A 15,260-nucleotide genomic window follows, 5' to 3' on the forward strand; every position below is an offset into this window, starting at 1 on the left:
GGGTGGATACATGAAAGGGGAGGGGAGGGGAGAGGAGCGAAGTTCAGAGGAGAGGAGAGGAATAGGTATATTCGAGGAGATGATGGGAGGAAATGAGATTAAAGGAGAAGAAATACGAGGAGTGAGGGAAGGAGATAATAGGAGAAAAGAATAGAGGAGCAGCCAAAGGAAAAGAGAAGACCAGAGGAGAGGAGAGGAAAAAAGAGAGGTGAGATAGAGAAGGAGAGGACAGCATGAGAAGAGGAGCACGGTGGAGACGAGAGATTGAAAAAATAAGAAAGGAGAGGAGAGGAGAGGAGAGAAAGGGGAGCACAGGAAAGGAAAGGAGAGGACAGAACAGGACAGGAAAGGAAAGGAGAGGAGAAGAGGGGAGACCAGAGGAGAGGAGAGGAGAGGAGGGGAGAAAAAGGGGAGCACAGAAAAGGAGAGGAGAGAAAAAACAAGAAATCGGAGAGAAGCGAGTAGAGGGAGAAGGCAGCCCACACAGTCTCACACATCCATTAGTGGGCTGTGTATTCTGCTCCACAACGGATGAGAGTAGAGAAAAAAAAGAGAAGAAAAGAAAGAAGAGGAAAGAGGAGAGCAGAGGCGAGGACAAGAAGAGAGGAGAAGAGAAGAGAAGAGAAGAGAAGAGAAGAGAAGAGAAGAGAAGAGAAGAGAAGAGAAGAGAAGAGAAGAGAAGAGAAGAGAAGAGAAGAGGAGAGGAGAGGAGAGGAGAGAAGAGGACAAACAAGAGGAGAAGAGAAAAGGGGAGTAGAGGAGAGGATAGAAAATAAAAAAAAACTGGGGGATTAGGAACAGAGTAGAGGATAGGAGGCGCGAAGGCAGTCCAGCTCCCAATCTCGCACAGCCATTACCGTGCTGTGCATTCTGCTCCACAACAGAGGCGCCGGAGCCATCAGTTCCATTAGGGGAGCACAGCAGAACCCAGGCAGCTCTTATTCCCACACTTTCACCACAGATGTTTCATCATCATCACTTCTGCCAGTCATCACTGAATCATTCACCTGACATACTCTTCTCTCTCTGTCTGTCGGCCTTTCTGTCACTATCACTCTTTCTGTACATGTACGTGTGTGTACGTGTGTGTGTGTGTGTGTGTGTGTGTGTGTGTGTGTGTGTGTGTGTGTGAGAGAGAGAGAGAGAGAGAGAGAGAGAGAGAGAGAGAGAGAGAGAGAGAGAGAGAGAGAGAGAGAGAGAGAGAGAGAGAGTGAGTGAGTGAGTGAGTGAGTGAGTGAGTGAGTGAGTGAGTGAGTGAGTGAGTGAGTGAGTGAGCGAGCGGAGGGGGGATAGATAAATAATGGCTTTGTTTGTGTGTGTGCACGTGTGTATCTTTGTGAGACAAAGAACGTGCCTGTGTATGTATGTGTGTGTGTCTTCTCTTTTTTTCCTTCAGATGTTGTTCTGAACACACACATAGCAGGTCCCCAAGGAAAATGCAACGGAAAGAAGGATGATAAGGATGGAAGGATATAAAAAGAGAAACAACAGGGAGATGATGTTGTGTTCTTCTGTGCTATGAGATGAGAGGAAGAAAAAGACAAGGAGGCAGAGAGACACACACGGAGAGAGACAGAAGAATGTCAGGGTTAAGAAGAGACTGGGATGGTATGGTACAGAGAGAGTAGAGAGAGAGAGGTTCCATTGGCCCATTGTTTCCTGGTTCTATTATTGCCCCCTTTAGGCAGACCTAGGCAGACCTAAGGACTGTTCTATTCAATGTAGGAGCATTATGACACGCCCCTATAGGCAGACCGGAACCTGGTCATGTTAGGTGCCCATAGAAACCTATTATGTTGGCATATCTCTATATTCTTAAAGAATCTCTGGTATGGTATGAGCAGTGATGGGCAAAATGGATTCATTGGTTACAATTCAAATGACCTTTAACTGTCCAATTCATCCAGGTGATCACTCAATCAGCCAATCACCTGGCAAAATGGACAGGTAAAACCAAGTTATTTTCAATATGTGGAACTGGATAGTAACTAACAAAACTAACGACTGGTGTAGGTGTGGTATGGAGGTTGATAGAGGAGGTGTGCGGTGGAGGAGAGGAGGAGTGCGGTATGGCAAGGAAGAAAGAAAAAGAGAAGGAAGCAAAGAGAGACATTGTTGGGTACATGGGCTGATGTGGTGTGATGTGGTTGGGGGAGGGCTGGTCGCGAAGACGAGGGGAGGGTACCCCATTAGAGCAGTAATTACAGGCCCTCTGCGATAACCGCCATACACTCCTACCAGCCGAACTGCCAAGCCGGCCACTTTATTACTGGGACGTTGTATTAGTTAATACCTCCATTACAAAGAGACAATGACTTAATTATGGAGCTGGAAGAAAAGAACATCAAATTGTGCGTCAGATTCAATTTGGACTAGGTTAATGGAGGTGGAAAAAGCTGTTTACCATCAACTCGACAAGGGCGCTGACACTTCAGCAACTGCTACTTTCTCTGCATTCTACTTCTTTCATCGTCTTCTTTACAGTAAGCATATCTCAGTGTTTTTCACCGTCATTCATCTCGTATTGGGACTTTTCTTTGTTCATCAGTGATGGGCAACGTAGCCTCAGAAAGCCACAGTCCAGCTCTGGCACTCACACCAGCCATTCACCAAAATCAATTCATTGTAATTAGCGGCGCTCTTACAAGCCAGGTTAAGTGTTTGTAGAGGAGTCATCTTGATTAAGCGGGATTAGTTAAATGGGATGCTATAAAAGATCCCTTCTGGAACCAAGGTGCCAGATTATTAATTGTTAGACAGGATTGTAAATGTCATCGGGAGTTTGTAAGCCATTTTTGACTCAAAATCCGCCTATATGTGAGATGGCATGCACACACACACTCACACATGCACGCATAAACAATCTTGTCACAAATAAAAGCAAATAAATAAAACCATCTCTAGTGTCAAGCAAAACAATCATACCAGACTGATGGAAGGCCACGCAAGGGGAAATTATTTGGCAGACCCCAGAGAAAGGTCAAAAAAAGATGGAAAAGCACATTAAAAGTGTCATTAAAAGTTGCTCTACTGTAATTCTGCTGCTCAAGTTTTTTTATGATATCAGTGCAGCTCAATAAAAGGGGTCAGGGAGGAGTTGAAATGAAACTTTCCAATTCTTATTAAAAAAAGACAAACTATTCCATGTGGAGTCAGAAAAAACCCAAAAGGTCAGGGGTGCATTTCTCGGAAGGGAAGTAGCTGCTTTCACGAATCCGGACTGCAGAAGTAAGTCTGCGAATGCTAACTCCTGTATCTCGAAATCTAGCACCTGAAGTAAACTACTGCTGAAGTAGGGTAGACTCCCATTTTTAATTTTAATTTCTACACCTACCCCTACCCGTTCCCCTTCCCCTACCCCTCTGCCTTAATGTGAATTGGGACATAGCCTACTGTATTTATTATTGTCCATTGTCCAGTCCATCACTGTTACCTGTCCTGTCTGCACTTTATGTCAGTCTGAAAAATGTCAGTTGTATATGTCTTGTCCTGGCATGGTATAGAGAGAAAACGTAATTTCATTTTTCCTTGTATGTCTTGTGCATATGATGAAAGTGACAATAAAAGCTGACTTGACTTGACTTGACATCCCTACCCCTACACATGAACGCAGAAAATGAAGGGGAAGGGGAAAGGGGTTTGCCTGGCTCTTGCCCAACCTGTAGTTGTGCGCAGCTTTGTGAGCTCCACCACTAGCTCTGTGTGTATTGAGCGCCACCAGGGGGCTCAAGAGCTACACAAACACACACAGAGGTCTGGTGGGAACCAGGCTAGAAAGGGGTAGGGCAAAGGGGTGAAATGGGATACAACCTTTGACATTTTGGTGACTTTGTTAGTGAGGAGCCTCCGACCTGTTTCCCAAAACTGTACTTTAATGTACAGAAACAAAACTAAATCATGGAAGTCGCGACAACACCTCTGGCACCTGTAGTAGATCGCTTACTTCCTAGGCCAACTCCACCCACAGCAAACTTGCAGAGCGTATTTGACCACAAAATTGTCAATATAAACTAATCCTGTGGTTAAAACTTGGCGAAAATAAATCAATATGCACACAAAATCCTGATACAGCTCTGAGTGTGTTCACTATACGTACAAACTCACATCATGTCATTTTTTCTGTTAAAACAATATATTGAAATGAAAATGCTTTACAGTTGGACACTGCCAACAGCATGATTGTAGTCCTTTCTGGAAATCAATTGAGTTTCCCTTAGTTTGGATGGCTAATTTAGAAGATATTTGATTTAGATGTTAGTGGTGGTTCGCACAAACACCAGAATAAATTGTATTTCCCTTAAAAAAACACTGCAACAAGCCTCAATGTCTGTGGAGTACGGTGGTGGAGTATTTTGTGTAACATTTCTTAGAATTGGAAAGGTCAGGGAGAGGTCAGTACACGTAGATTAGACACGACACGACCACATGACTCAAAACACGGAAGGCAATGCGACCTACTCTTATTCGTCTCCTAATGCATTGTTTCCCAACCTTTTTTGTCCCACGTACCCCCTAAACGTCTTAGTTGTGCCACGAGTACCCCCTAATTCATGTTTTATATCGCTTTCGCTGTCCTTATCTGACTGCTCCATACATTTGTTATAAAAATAACAGTTTTCCAAGTACCCCCTGCAGTGTGCTCGTGTACCCCTAGTGGTACACGTACCCCTGGTTGGGAAACACTGTCCTGATGAACTGCCAAAACGAGCCGCTTGGATTCGCCAGTGTCAAGCGCCATGCATGAGCTGTCCACCTCATATGGGTAAACGGATGCTAACTCTATTTTCTTGAGGCACAGTTACATGTAAAACAACAGTAGTGTCTCACAGTTACATGTAAAACAACAGTAGTGTCTCACATATTTCACCATGAAGAAAGCAGAAACTACCAAAGACTAATTGTAGTTCAGTGTTAACCTAGGAAGCAGTTTGAAAAACTCATAGCAGACTTGACTCTTTGTTTGTTTGTTTGTTTGTTTGTTTGTTTTTTGTTTGTTTGTTTCAAACATAATCTATTGTTGTGGTTGAATTAGGGTAAATTTGGGCCTACTGTAACTGAAGGGGCTTGGAAAATTACTGTGTGGCACATTGGCTACCCACATATTTGGAGAAGCATTACCTCAGATGCAATGATTCATTTTGACAACAAAAATATGAGAGGGGGTTAGATGATTACCGGTAAGTGACATGTGGTATGCAGAGGTGGCATGCATGCCAAAGGAAGGCTATATTGATCAAGTGTGGTCAAGTGATGCTAGTCTTGTTCATGCTAGGCTGTTGGGGGGGGGGGGGTGCAACCGACATACCGACATTTTGACAGTATTTGATTGTCATTCCAAGCCATTTCGAGTCATTTGAACATTGTTGCAAGTTCGTAAAGGCGTGTGAACAACGTTCTAACTCAATTGACATTTGCAACAATGTTACATGAGCGGAAGTGGAGAGAGGGACAGCGCAATTACAGGATTGGTGTATAATTTAGTGTCTAATTTTGTCACGGTCCAAATGCCCTTACAGGTAGGGTCTGAAAACAGTTCCTGCAAGCTGGAAAAATGTTTTTGCAATAAAAAGTCAATGTCGGAATGGCGGTATGTCTGAATGGCGGTATGTAACCGCTGTTAGGCTACTACTACGCCCATGTTTGTCATGTCAAACTATGCCTATACCAAAACTCATTCCTAACCTTAAATTAACCTGTCAGTGAATAATGTTTTTTCAACCAACGTAAAACATAGCATGCCACTTCCACTGAAGTGCACTGAATCATCTAACCCCTACTGAAAAATATTCTTCTCCAGATAAAATTGTTGTTCTACAACTTCTCACAGCAGTATTTGCAACATGTAGAGAACTTTAGCGTACTTAATTGATTCAATATATTAATAATGCTAATTAAAAGACTTGAAGATGTTTTAATTAAATGGCACTTGCTGTTTCAATGTAGCTTGAAAGGTCGCTCTTTGAAGGCGAAATGATTAATTACAACATGTAGAAAACAAGACATTGTCTTTTTCTTGTCTTCCTTTTTTTCTGAGCAAGTGTGTAACGGTGCGTGAAAAGACCACCCAATGTACAAAGCAAAAATTACAGTACTAATCAAACAAATGCTGAAGACATAATTGAATGTACCTGAACATAATTGCCGGAGATGAAGGATTCTGTGAGACTAAAGGGGTTTTTATTGACCATTATGAGAAGGATAGATTTATCTTCAATATGTTTTTTTGCTGGGATGTCAAAGGAATATGTGTGCTTACCGCAGACGCTGATGTCTTACTGCAAATTGAGTGCATGTGTAATTTCATAGGGGACAATGCCAAAATAATATGGTAAATTGAAAGTGTGCACAAGTGGTGTGGAGTGTGTGTGTGTGTGTGTGTGTGTGTGTGTGTGTGTGTGTGTGTGTGTGTGTGTGTGTGTGTGTGTGTGTGTGTGTGTGTGTGTGTGTGTGTGTGTGTGTGTGTGTGTGTGTGTGTGTGTGTGTGTGTGTGTGTGTGTATGCATGTATACATGCAGTGTGTGTGTGTGTGTGTGTGTGTGCGTGTGCGTGCGCAGACGCACAAGCGTGTTTATTTGTTTTGTTTGTTTTTTAATCCTAAAAACAAATGCCACTTTGGAAAACATCCAGCAATGTTCTGTCTTTGATTTAATTTGCATGCAGCTATTTAACAGAGATTTAATTTGTCAAAATAATAATTGCATTCAAGACCACAAGAAACAATTCACACTTTTTTTGGAGTTAATTAATTTTGTGTCTCATTTGACCATGGACGCAGGCATATGGTTGCTAAGATTAAACAGACAAAAATAGCGAAATGAATAAACAAAGCTAACAAAACCGATTAGCACCACAGCCAAACTAGCTCCTCGCTTGTGGTCATTCTTTTTGGTCTCTCTACATGGTTTTCACAGTGCCAGCCAAGGGAGCAATAATACAAACTCGGTATGTGGTTGTTCCTCTCTCATTCCCACCTCATAAAAGACCTAGACATGACAGAGAAAACTGGCACAAACAAACAGTTGGCTGTGCCTCGCGGTTCCATTGGGGAGCCATACACACCACAAAGGTGGATAAGTGAAAAACCTGCTTCAGTTTACCCAGAAAAAGTCATAAACCTGCTAGTATAAGAGCATCAAGGGCATCATTGTCTGAACTAGGCTCTTCTTCTCCCAGGTTTATGGCTACCGCTGGGCGAAATAAAGCAGTATGGTCACTTAGCCACTTTTGTAGTGTGTGTCCTTCAGGGACGGTCTTCTGTGGCTCCCCTCCACACCTCGGCAGGATGCGCTGCCAAGTCAAAAAAGGTGCCAAGAGCCAAGTCAATGCTCTGCAGACTGTGTGACCTCTGCTCTGCCAAGAACATGTTAAAAAAAGCTGTTTTTGGAATTCCTTCAAAAACAGCTCCATCGGATCCATGTCTCTTCTTTTTACACTTTTCATGTGCTCGTGGGCTTTTCGTGTACACACATGGGGTTTGGGCTGAGATGGTGAATACTTCTTGGCTACAGACCTTGACATAAAAGCACAAGTCTACACTGTCCCTGTATTATTTGTTTTTGTGTATAGCCTATATGTACTTTTTAGATTCCATGTTTGTATGTGTCATTTGTCTTGTACCCTATATGTAAGGGCACCATCTTTCTTTTAAACTGCAAGACTAGTTTACCTACGGGTACAAATAAAGTTAACTGAACCTAACTGAACTGAACTAAGTGCCGCAACATGTTTTCCTCTGGATATCAATTACTTAGATCACAAAGTCGAGAGTACTGCAGACGTGGATCAATGATACAAAAACAATCATAAACCTTTTAAAATAGCAGCCTTTTGTTTAGGGGACAGTAGCCCCTAGATATAATTTCCTGCGAATTCCTGAGAATTGTATAATAAGGAAAATATCGTCCTTCCGTTTCTCGTATTTGAATATGACATTTCCTTCTTAAGACCAGGGCATGCTGCACACGTCACATTTAAATGAGAGAAATATGACCCCGGTGTTGCGGACTTTATTTTTGCTAGTCCGGCCACCATTTTGAGACGGATTTGTATGTTTTTTGTCTATGGTAAACTTAGAGCTGAGAATTGCAATCACTACTCACTGCACGAGGATGAGGATGATGAGGCAGAAGGCGGCCATGACGATGAAGGGCATGCCGGGGAAGGTGGCCAGGGTCAGGGGGTAGAGGCCGTTGAAGATGACCGCAGCGAACAGCAGACAGGTGGCCTCCACGGACGCCGTGAAAGAGAACATGGCACCTGGACGACACGCACAAGCCAAAGGTGAGCCGAAGTGAGTAGTGATAGTTGTGTGTGATGATAGTAGTGTGTGTGTGTGTGTGTGTGTGTGTGTGTGTGTGTGTGTGTGTGTGTGTGTGTGTGTGTGTGTGTGTGTGTGTGTGTGTGTGTGTGTGTGTGTGTGTGTGTGTGTGTGTGTGTGTGTGTGTGTGTGTGTGTGTGTGTGTGTGTGTGTGTGTGTGTGCCCTGTCCTTCTGTGTCTGTGTTTTGCATACAGTGGGTGAGAGTACATACTGTACAGTATACACCAGGGGTGTCAATTGATTGAGGGCCAAAATCAAAATCTGGAACTAAGTCATGGGCTGAATCCAATATTTATCTCAGAAAATGGACTAAAATTGTACATGCATGCACTTTATACACAAGTTTCACACACACTCTTCCCCATGATATATGGCAGTTCAAATGTGCCTGCATATTGAGTGTGAGCTATTTCACTTGCTTGGATCCACTCATATTCCTGTGACAACTAATTTCATGTTTAATTTTGTGATGCTATACATTAATGGTGTATGTGGGCCAACTGTAATGTACAATTGATGTTGTGGTCCGAATAAAATAAATCAGCAGGCAAGATTTTGCGTTTGACATACCTGGTATTCACAATAGGGTGGCCAAACCAGAAATGAAAATGCCAAAATCAAGGTCATTGAATTGGCACCAGTCTTGCTTAATTGCCCAACTTGTTTTGACACAGACTTTGAAAGTTACATAACGAACTTCCTTTCTGCTCTGAACCAATACATCAATGCTAAGGACTTTTTTAATGTGAAAAAAAGTGGAACAAGGTGAACGGCTCTTCTTAATTCACTTCGTAGACCTCAATTGGCTTTTTCCCTACAAGAAGGCACAGACTTGTTTTAGTGTGCCCTTCTTTCATAGGATGACTTCATTAAATACCACTTCGACTGGTGGGCAGGACCAAAGCTAATGTGGTCAAAAGCACTACAGCACAGCTCGTATTAATTTAAAACATCAATTCATCCTTCAAACACACTCATTTAAAATTAAGCGATGACTGGATATAAAAGGTTGTCGAGATGTGAGACGTAATGCAAGAGCAGAGGCAGAGAGCCTTTCCATTATTGAAGGAGCTATGACTGGCACAACAATGCACTTTGTACACTGACAACAGCAATGGCCATTCTCCTCTCGACCAAGTGGAGTGGAAAAGGGGGCGGACGGGAAACATACGAGGGGGCCGGTCTCTAAGTGCCTTGGAACATGGAAATTTTATTGATCGGGAGCAGAACATGAAGTGCCTCTGTATGTCATCTGGGGAGGCCGAGTGGCCCTGGTGTCCCCTGCACTTAAGGACACGGTGCGACACGCAGGGCCAGATGAAGGTGGCCCTGGGCTCCGAGAAAGGTTTAGCCCCCGCAGTAGGCAAATTTTGGGACAAAACGTATAAATAAATACGTACGTCATAATTCTGAACTGGAAATTAAGGACAATAGTGCCTCTTTTCCACTGCCAGTTTTCTACAGCTACAGCCTACAGCTCTACACAGCGCGATTCGGCCGAGACGTTTTGCTTTTCAGCACGACACAGCTCAATCGTGAAGCAAAAACTGGCGGCCGAGTCGCGCTGTGTCGAGCTGTAGGCCTACCAGAAAATCGGCAGTGGAAAAGAGGCATTAGTCTACCAACTGTGGAGACAAAAGATGAACTTTTAAAAACTGTATTTCCAAGTCAGCAAAATTATTTTAAACCTTTGGCCAAGTAGGGGGCCCTGGCTGGTGGGAGGCCCTAGGCTGCAGCCATAAGCTAGTGTGTTTATTTGGCCCTGCCGATATGACATGGCTAGGCCAGGAGAGACTTTAGTGGAGCAGTTCCCTCCAAATGCACCCTGTGCAACTGTGTCCTGAAATGCTCTGAACCACTCCAGGACTCCAGGGGCAGCGATGCTCAATTGGATGGAAAAAAAAACCCCATCTGCATTAGTTCAAGAACAATGCCACCGTCTACTGAGCAATGCTTTTGTACCCTGCCTGCCGTAATACTCATGTGGATTGGGCAGTAGATGTACTCTAATAAAACAAAGGAGGTTAAGACTGTGTACTCTGCATCACAGTCCTGGAAAAGTCTATGAACAATAAAAGAACACAGAACGTATACTTTGATGGTTATGTTTTAGTAGCAATACACACCTGAGATATACAGTATACACACCTGTGATAACATTTAAGCTGAACATGGCTGTATGTGCAATACACAACAGATGACTTGATGGTAGCGAATGTGTGTTTCATGCTTTTTCCTATGAAAAATAATGCCAATCTGAATTTTAGAGTGGCTTCTCATGTTAAGTTATTACTTCAAACGGACAGTCTTGTCTGTCCCCAAGGGTGCTTCAGCATCCACAGATTTCCCTGCTTCCTTGCAGGGTATATTGAGATATGAGGTGCTAATCAAAATCCTTCCTCAAGTTGCTTCCTCCCTCCTTGAAAGGACAAGGAGATTGAAGGGAGATGAGATGCCGAGTCTACACATCCATCCTCAAGGCCTTCTTTGTTTCCTCCATGAGAGGTGGGACGACACCAGGGCACAAGGCCTGAAATTGGAGGAAATGACTGAAAGGGGGATATTGACCTCCAACCACAGGGATGTTCCATTCAAGAACGTCACTATTTCCTGTCAAGAATGCAATGCTTTAAATCTATAGACACACACAGCCCCCTCTCTCTCAGGCATATCAGAGGTTGAGATTTTCCCTGGCTGTTGAGAACTCACCTTGTTCATCTGGCTCCACAATTGCAGAGGACAGCGAACGGATGACAGCTTGATTGATTCCTGCTGGAGCGCCTAACACTGCCACTAAAGAGAAGGGACAGAGGAGAGAGAGAGAGAGAGAGACAGAGAGACAGAGAGAGAGAATGGGGGAGGAAGACATATATTAAGAAAGGCAGAGACAGAGAGAGAGATAGGGTGATGAAAAAAACTGAAGGAAGGAATTTCATATAATTTTTTCCTTGTTTTTGAAAAACTACAGTACGGGTATGCATCAAAGAGCACACCTTGCTCAGAGTCAAAACATTTAGCGGCCTTGCTTCTTGTCACGTTTGTCTTCACCGTACATTTGTTTCTCCGCTTACTAATGAGCTTATTCCCAAAAGCATACTTCTAATAGCTATTTGAACTCCACTCACTGTTCACAGCTTAGAAATAGTACATGGATTTCAATTAAGGCCAGACAACACTGCAGCTGAATGTTCCTGGTTGGTCGAGAGAGTACTCGTGAACCATCCATCCTTGCTGTTAGACTAAACTAGCACAAAAAAAAGACCACGGGGAACTGATTGAGCTTTGTGCTTTTCTGAAATGACAAACCATTTTGTTTGTTTTTAGCTCAGTGCAATCTTGCATCTTGTGCATTTATTTCTATTTTTAAAATAGTCACCTGTTTACAGCTGTCAAGGAAACTGGCATCAAATGTAGTTCTTCACACGCACTCCATGTAACAGACGAGCTGTCTTTTTTGTTGTCCTAGTATTGCACTCTGTCAACCTTGCTCTATTCACTGCAATAGTAAACTCAGTGCCGTAGCCACTGTATCACAATTTACAAAATGAAAATCAACAAAAACGGATGGTGTTGTAATTTACACTGTTACAATATCTGGATAGTGTGTGCAAGTAGAACTACATCCAACAACTTGGGCAAACCTGGGTTGGCTTCATTTGATTTATTTGGGACCAAATAACCCCCATTCTTCATTCCATAAAAAAGTCCCAGAAACAAAGGTCAATTATTGTCTCATCATTTCATTTTCTCCTAAGTAGAGGAATGCTACTCAACAGTGACAGCAACAGCCTGCCTGGCTCGCTGTCTTCTTTCCCCTCCTGTCTGTCTTACTGTGTCTCTCTGTTCACGCCACTCAGAGAATAATGAAAGACACCATTGGCATTCGGCACTGCCTGGGGCAGATAAGAATAGCAGTTTTCCTTTCCCTGTGAATACAACGCTCTCCCTTCACACACCATCGCCATAAATATTCCCGAATGTATGATCAGACACGAGGTCTGATTTATACACATCGACATGCCCTTCCCAACCCACCAACCCACACTCCCTTCCACTCACTCTGCGCTCCTCCCTCAAGTCCCATTTTTTTTTCTCTCTGAAATTCAAATCCTGTGTTGGCATGTCATTGACATGACACATTTTCATATTGCCACCTCTACTTCCCCTTCTGACTTGGTGTGTTACTGAAGGTTTTCTGGAGCCGGAGGAGATCTGCTCAGTTTTAATAGTGTGAGGTATAGTGACAAGTGCTGTAACAATGTTCTCTTTCATGTTCTTGTTGCACAGAATATCTACACTCGTGTTTCATCATGGGAAAATTAAATGTGTTGTTTATGAGTGTGAGTGTTGAGAATTTGAAAGTGAATATGCTTCCCTCCTTGTCAGTCATTAATATGCCAGTTATTCTCTCTGATCCCTCCAGCAATAATGGCACGTTTCACACAGAGGATATACAATTGGGTATGAAATGTATTTGTTGTAAAGTAGGTGATCTTAAAGTAGAGGTTATTTTCTCTGTTTTTTCCATCACATCACAAGATGCCAACAATAATGACGGCAATATTGCATGTAATTGTTTACAGACAAGCCCACCCTGTAATGCAAGTTAACACATACGGTATGCAAATGTGTTGTTGACCCAAATACATACGGTATAATGTATGCTCCTTGACACCTTCATTTCCTTGATAAAGTACTGTATATATTTCTTGCTACTTTTACGGTATGTCATTCAAAATCTGCCCCCTCAGCCACTCTCTCTCTCTCTCACAGTAGGAGCCACTTGTTCCTCCCATTCCATGGGAATACCATGTGACTTCCAATGTGACCATGTGACTTACAATGTATTTCCAGCTGGAACAAACAGTGAAGACGCGATCATGGTGCAGTCAGAACACACTGTGCAAAGTCTATGGCTCTTACTATGTATTTATTTGCCCAAAACCAATATATTCATGTCAAGTCAGCTTTTATTGTCACTTTCTTCATATGCACAAAACATACAAGGAAAATGAAATTACGTTTTCTCTCTATACCATGCCAGGACAAGACATATGCAAAACTGACATTTTAAAGACTGACATAAAGTGCAACACAGGACAGGTAACAGTGATGGACTGATACAATAGTGGTCAATAATAAATACAGTCCAATGAACATTTAACATTTAACAGTTAACATTCAACATGTAACAGAGATAAGATAAATAGAATGTAGACATTACAACTATAGAAAAGTAACAGTGAAGTAACAGTATAATAACAATACAAGTAGTGGATGGGTAGCAGCATTGTAGCAGCATGTTGTATTTGTCTTTACGTTCCAGGACTGAGGTAGTGCAGGTAAGGTGCAATCCCTGACGTGTGTGTGTGTGTGTGTGTGTGTGTGTGTGTGTGTGTGTGTGTGTGTGTGTGTGTGTGTGTGTGTGTGTGTGTGTGTGTGTGTGTGTGTGTGTGTGTGTGTGTGTGTGTGTGTGTGTGTGTGTTCTTGTGGGGTAGTGCAGGTCCAGACCAATAGTGGAATACAAAAAAAGTAAACTGTGCCGTCCAACATGGTCCATTGTAGTCCAGTGGCAGCATAGTTGGAGGTGCGTGAAAATATTTGCCTGATTATCATAGACTTGCAATCGTGATTCGATTTAGAAGCAACACCGCCGAAGGTGTTGTGTCACTAGGAGGGCGCAGCCTGGTTACCAATATATGGTTCCAACTTCCATACCACCCATGTATCATTTGGCATCAGGCCAGCAGTGGTGGCTCTTGGGTGGGCTGGGTGAGTTGGCTCTCATTACCCTGTCACCAGTAAGATGGAGCAGCGCGTACCGCACACAGAGGCCCAGCTTGTACCTGTCGATGCTTATTCCACTAATGCCCTGGGCCCCTATTGTGTTTAAGTTGCCAAAAGCTCGATAAGAATATCAATAGCAATTAGGAATATTGATAAGGCGCTGACCCACTCTCACAAGTGTCGACGGGGTCCCAACACAGGCAGCCACCAGACGGAAATGTCAGCTACTACTACAGTACAGCCAATAAATCTGATCTGTTTGACAGGCTGGCAGAGTCTGCAGAGGGTGGGCTATGGATGGTTATATTCATGTGATGAGCGAACAATGTTCTCCAATGTTCTCACTGATGTCCTAACTAAATAAACTCTCCATCAAGCAGCAGTAGTAAGTAGTTTTTAGGCTTAAAATGATATTAACCTTCTCAGTGAGTTATTGACTTGTTGCAGAGAGAATTGCACTTTAGAACTCACTTTTCTACCCTCCTCCATGGTTTGTAACCACAGCAATTAGTATTTGGAACAGGCAGCCTCTATGTGGGCTATCTCAAAATACAGATAAGTGAGTGAAGCGAAGGACACCACTCTTCAGATTTTTCTTTCTTTATTCGCCCTCGAACGTTTTGGCCAGAGTCCTTCTTCCATTACGCCAATCGCCATTTCACGCCGCAGAAGGGCTCTGCCCGAAACGTTAGTTGGCGGATAAAGACAGAAAAACGTGAAGAATGCTTTCCTTTGCTTTATTTACTATCTTTTATGTGGCCTTCAGCACCCAGTTAAGAACTGTGTTCAGTGGGCAATAGTGTGAGCTCGTCTCCTCCACTTTACAACTATCTCAAAAAGCGAAATTTGATCAGCTCTTTTAAAAAGTTCCCCACAGTGGAGTATGTTCAATTCTTTATAATTGTGCGCAAGCAGCTTGGTGAGGCACTCGGTTGGTTGGAAACCATTTTGCATTTGTGAGAGTTTGCATACGGGTTAAGGCTGTTGCACTTGTTTTTTCTTCCTGAAGTTAACATTACATTGTTACACTATATTGCATTTGGCAGACGCTTTATAACCAAAGTGACTTGCAAAAGAGGACATAATCATAGCCAACATCGCTAGCAGATACAAAGTGCACAAGAAATATACAGAACAAGTGCAGGTGCAAAGAAG

At 43.0% G+C, this 15,260-nt stretch overlaps 1 protein-coding gene across 2 annotated transcripts in view; it reads right to left on the reverse strand.

Moving 5' to 3' along the window:
• The window catches only part of zgc:174356 (uncharacterized protein LOC100137120 homolog), a 51,551-nt gene that overhangs the window by 13,359 nt on the left and 22,932 nt on the right, over positions 1-15,260 (reverse strand). Inside the window, exons 6-7 of one of the 2 annotated variants that reach the window (XM_063224075.1) lie at positions 11,028-11,111; positions 8,100-8,256 (exon numbers count right to left, since the gene is read on the reverse strand). In XM_063224075.1, the coding sequence (XP_063080145.1) occupies positions 8,100-8,256; positions 11,028-11,111 (241 nt within the window). Of the gene's footprint in view, positions 1-8,095; positions 8,257-11,027; positions 11,112-15,260 lie in introns of those variants that run through there. The other variant, XM_063224076.1, reaches the window with a different exon arrangement.

Source organism: Engraulis encrasicolus, chromosome 19 (assembly GCF_034702125.1).
Source record: "Engraulis encrasicolus isolate BLACKSEA-1 chromosome 19, IST_EnEncr_1.0, whole genome shotgun sequence".
In the NCBI taxonomy this organism is placed as follows: domain Eukaryota; kingdom Metazoa; phylum Chordata; class Actinopteri; order Clupeiformes; family Engraulidae; genus Engraulis; species Engraulis encrasicolus.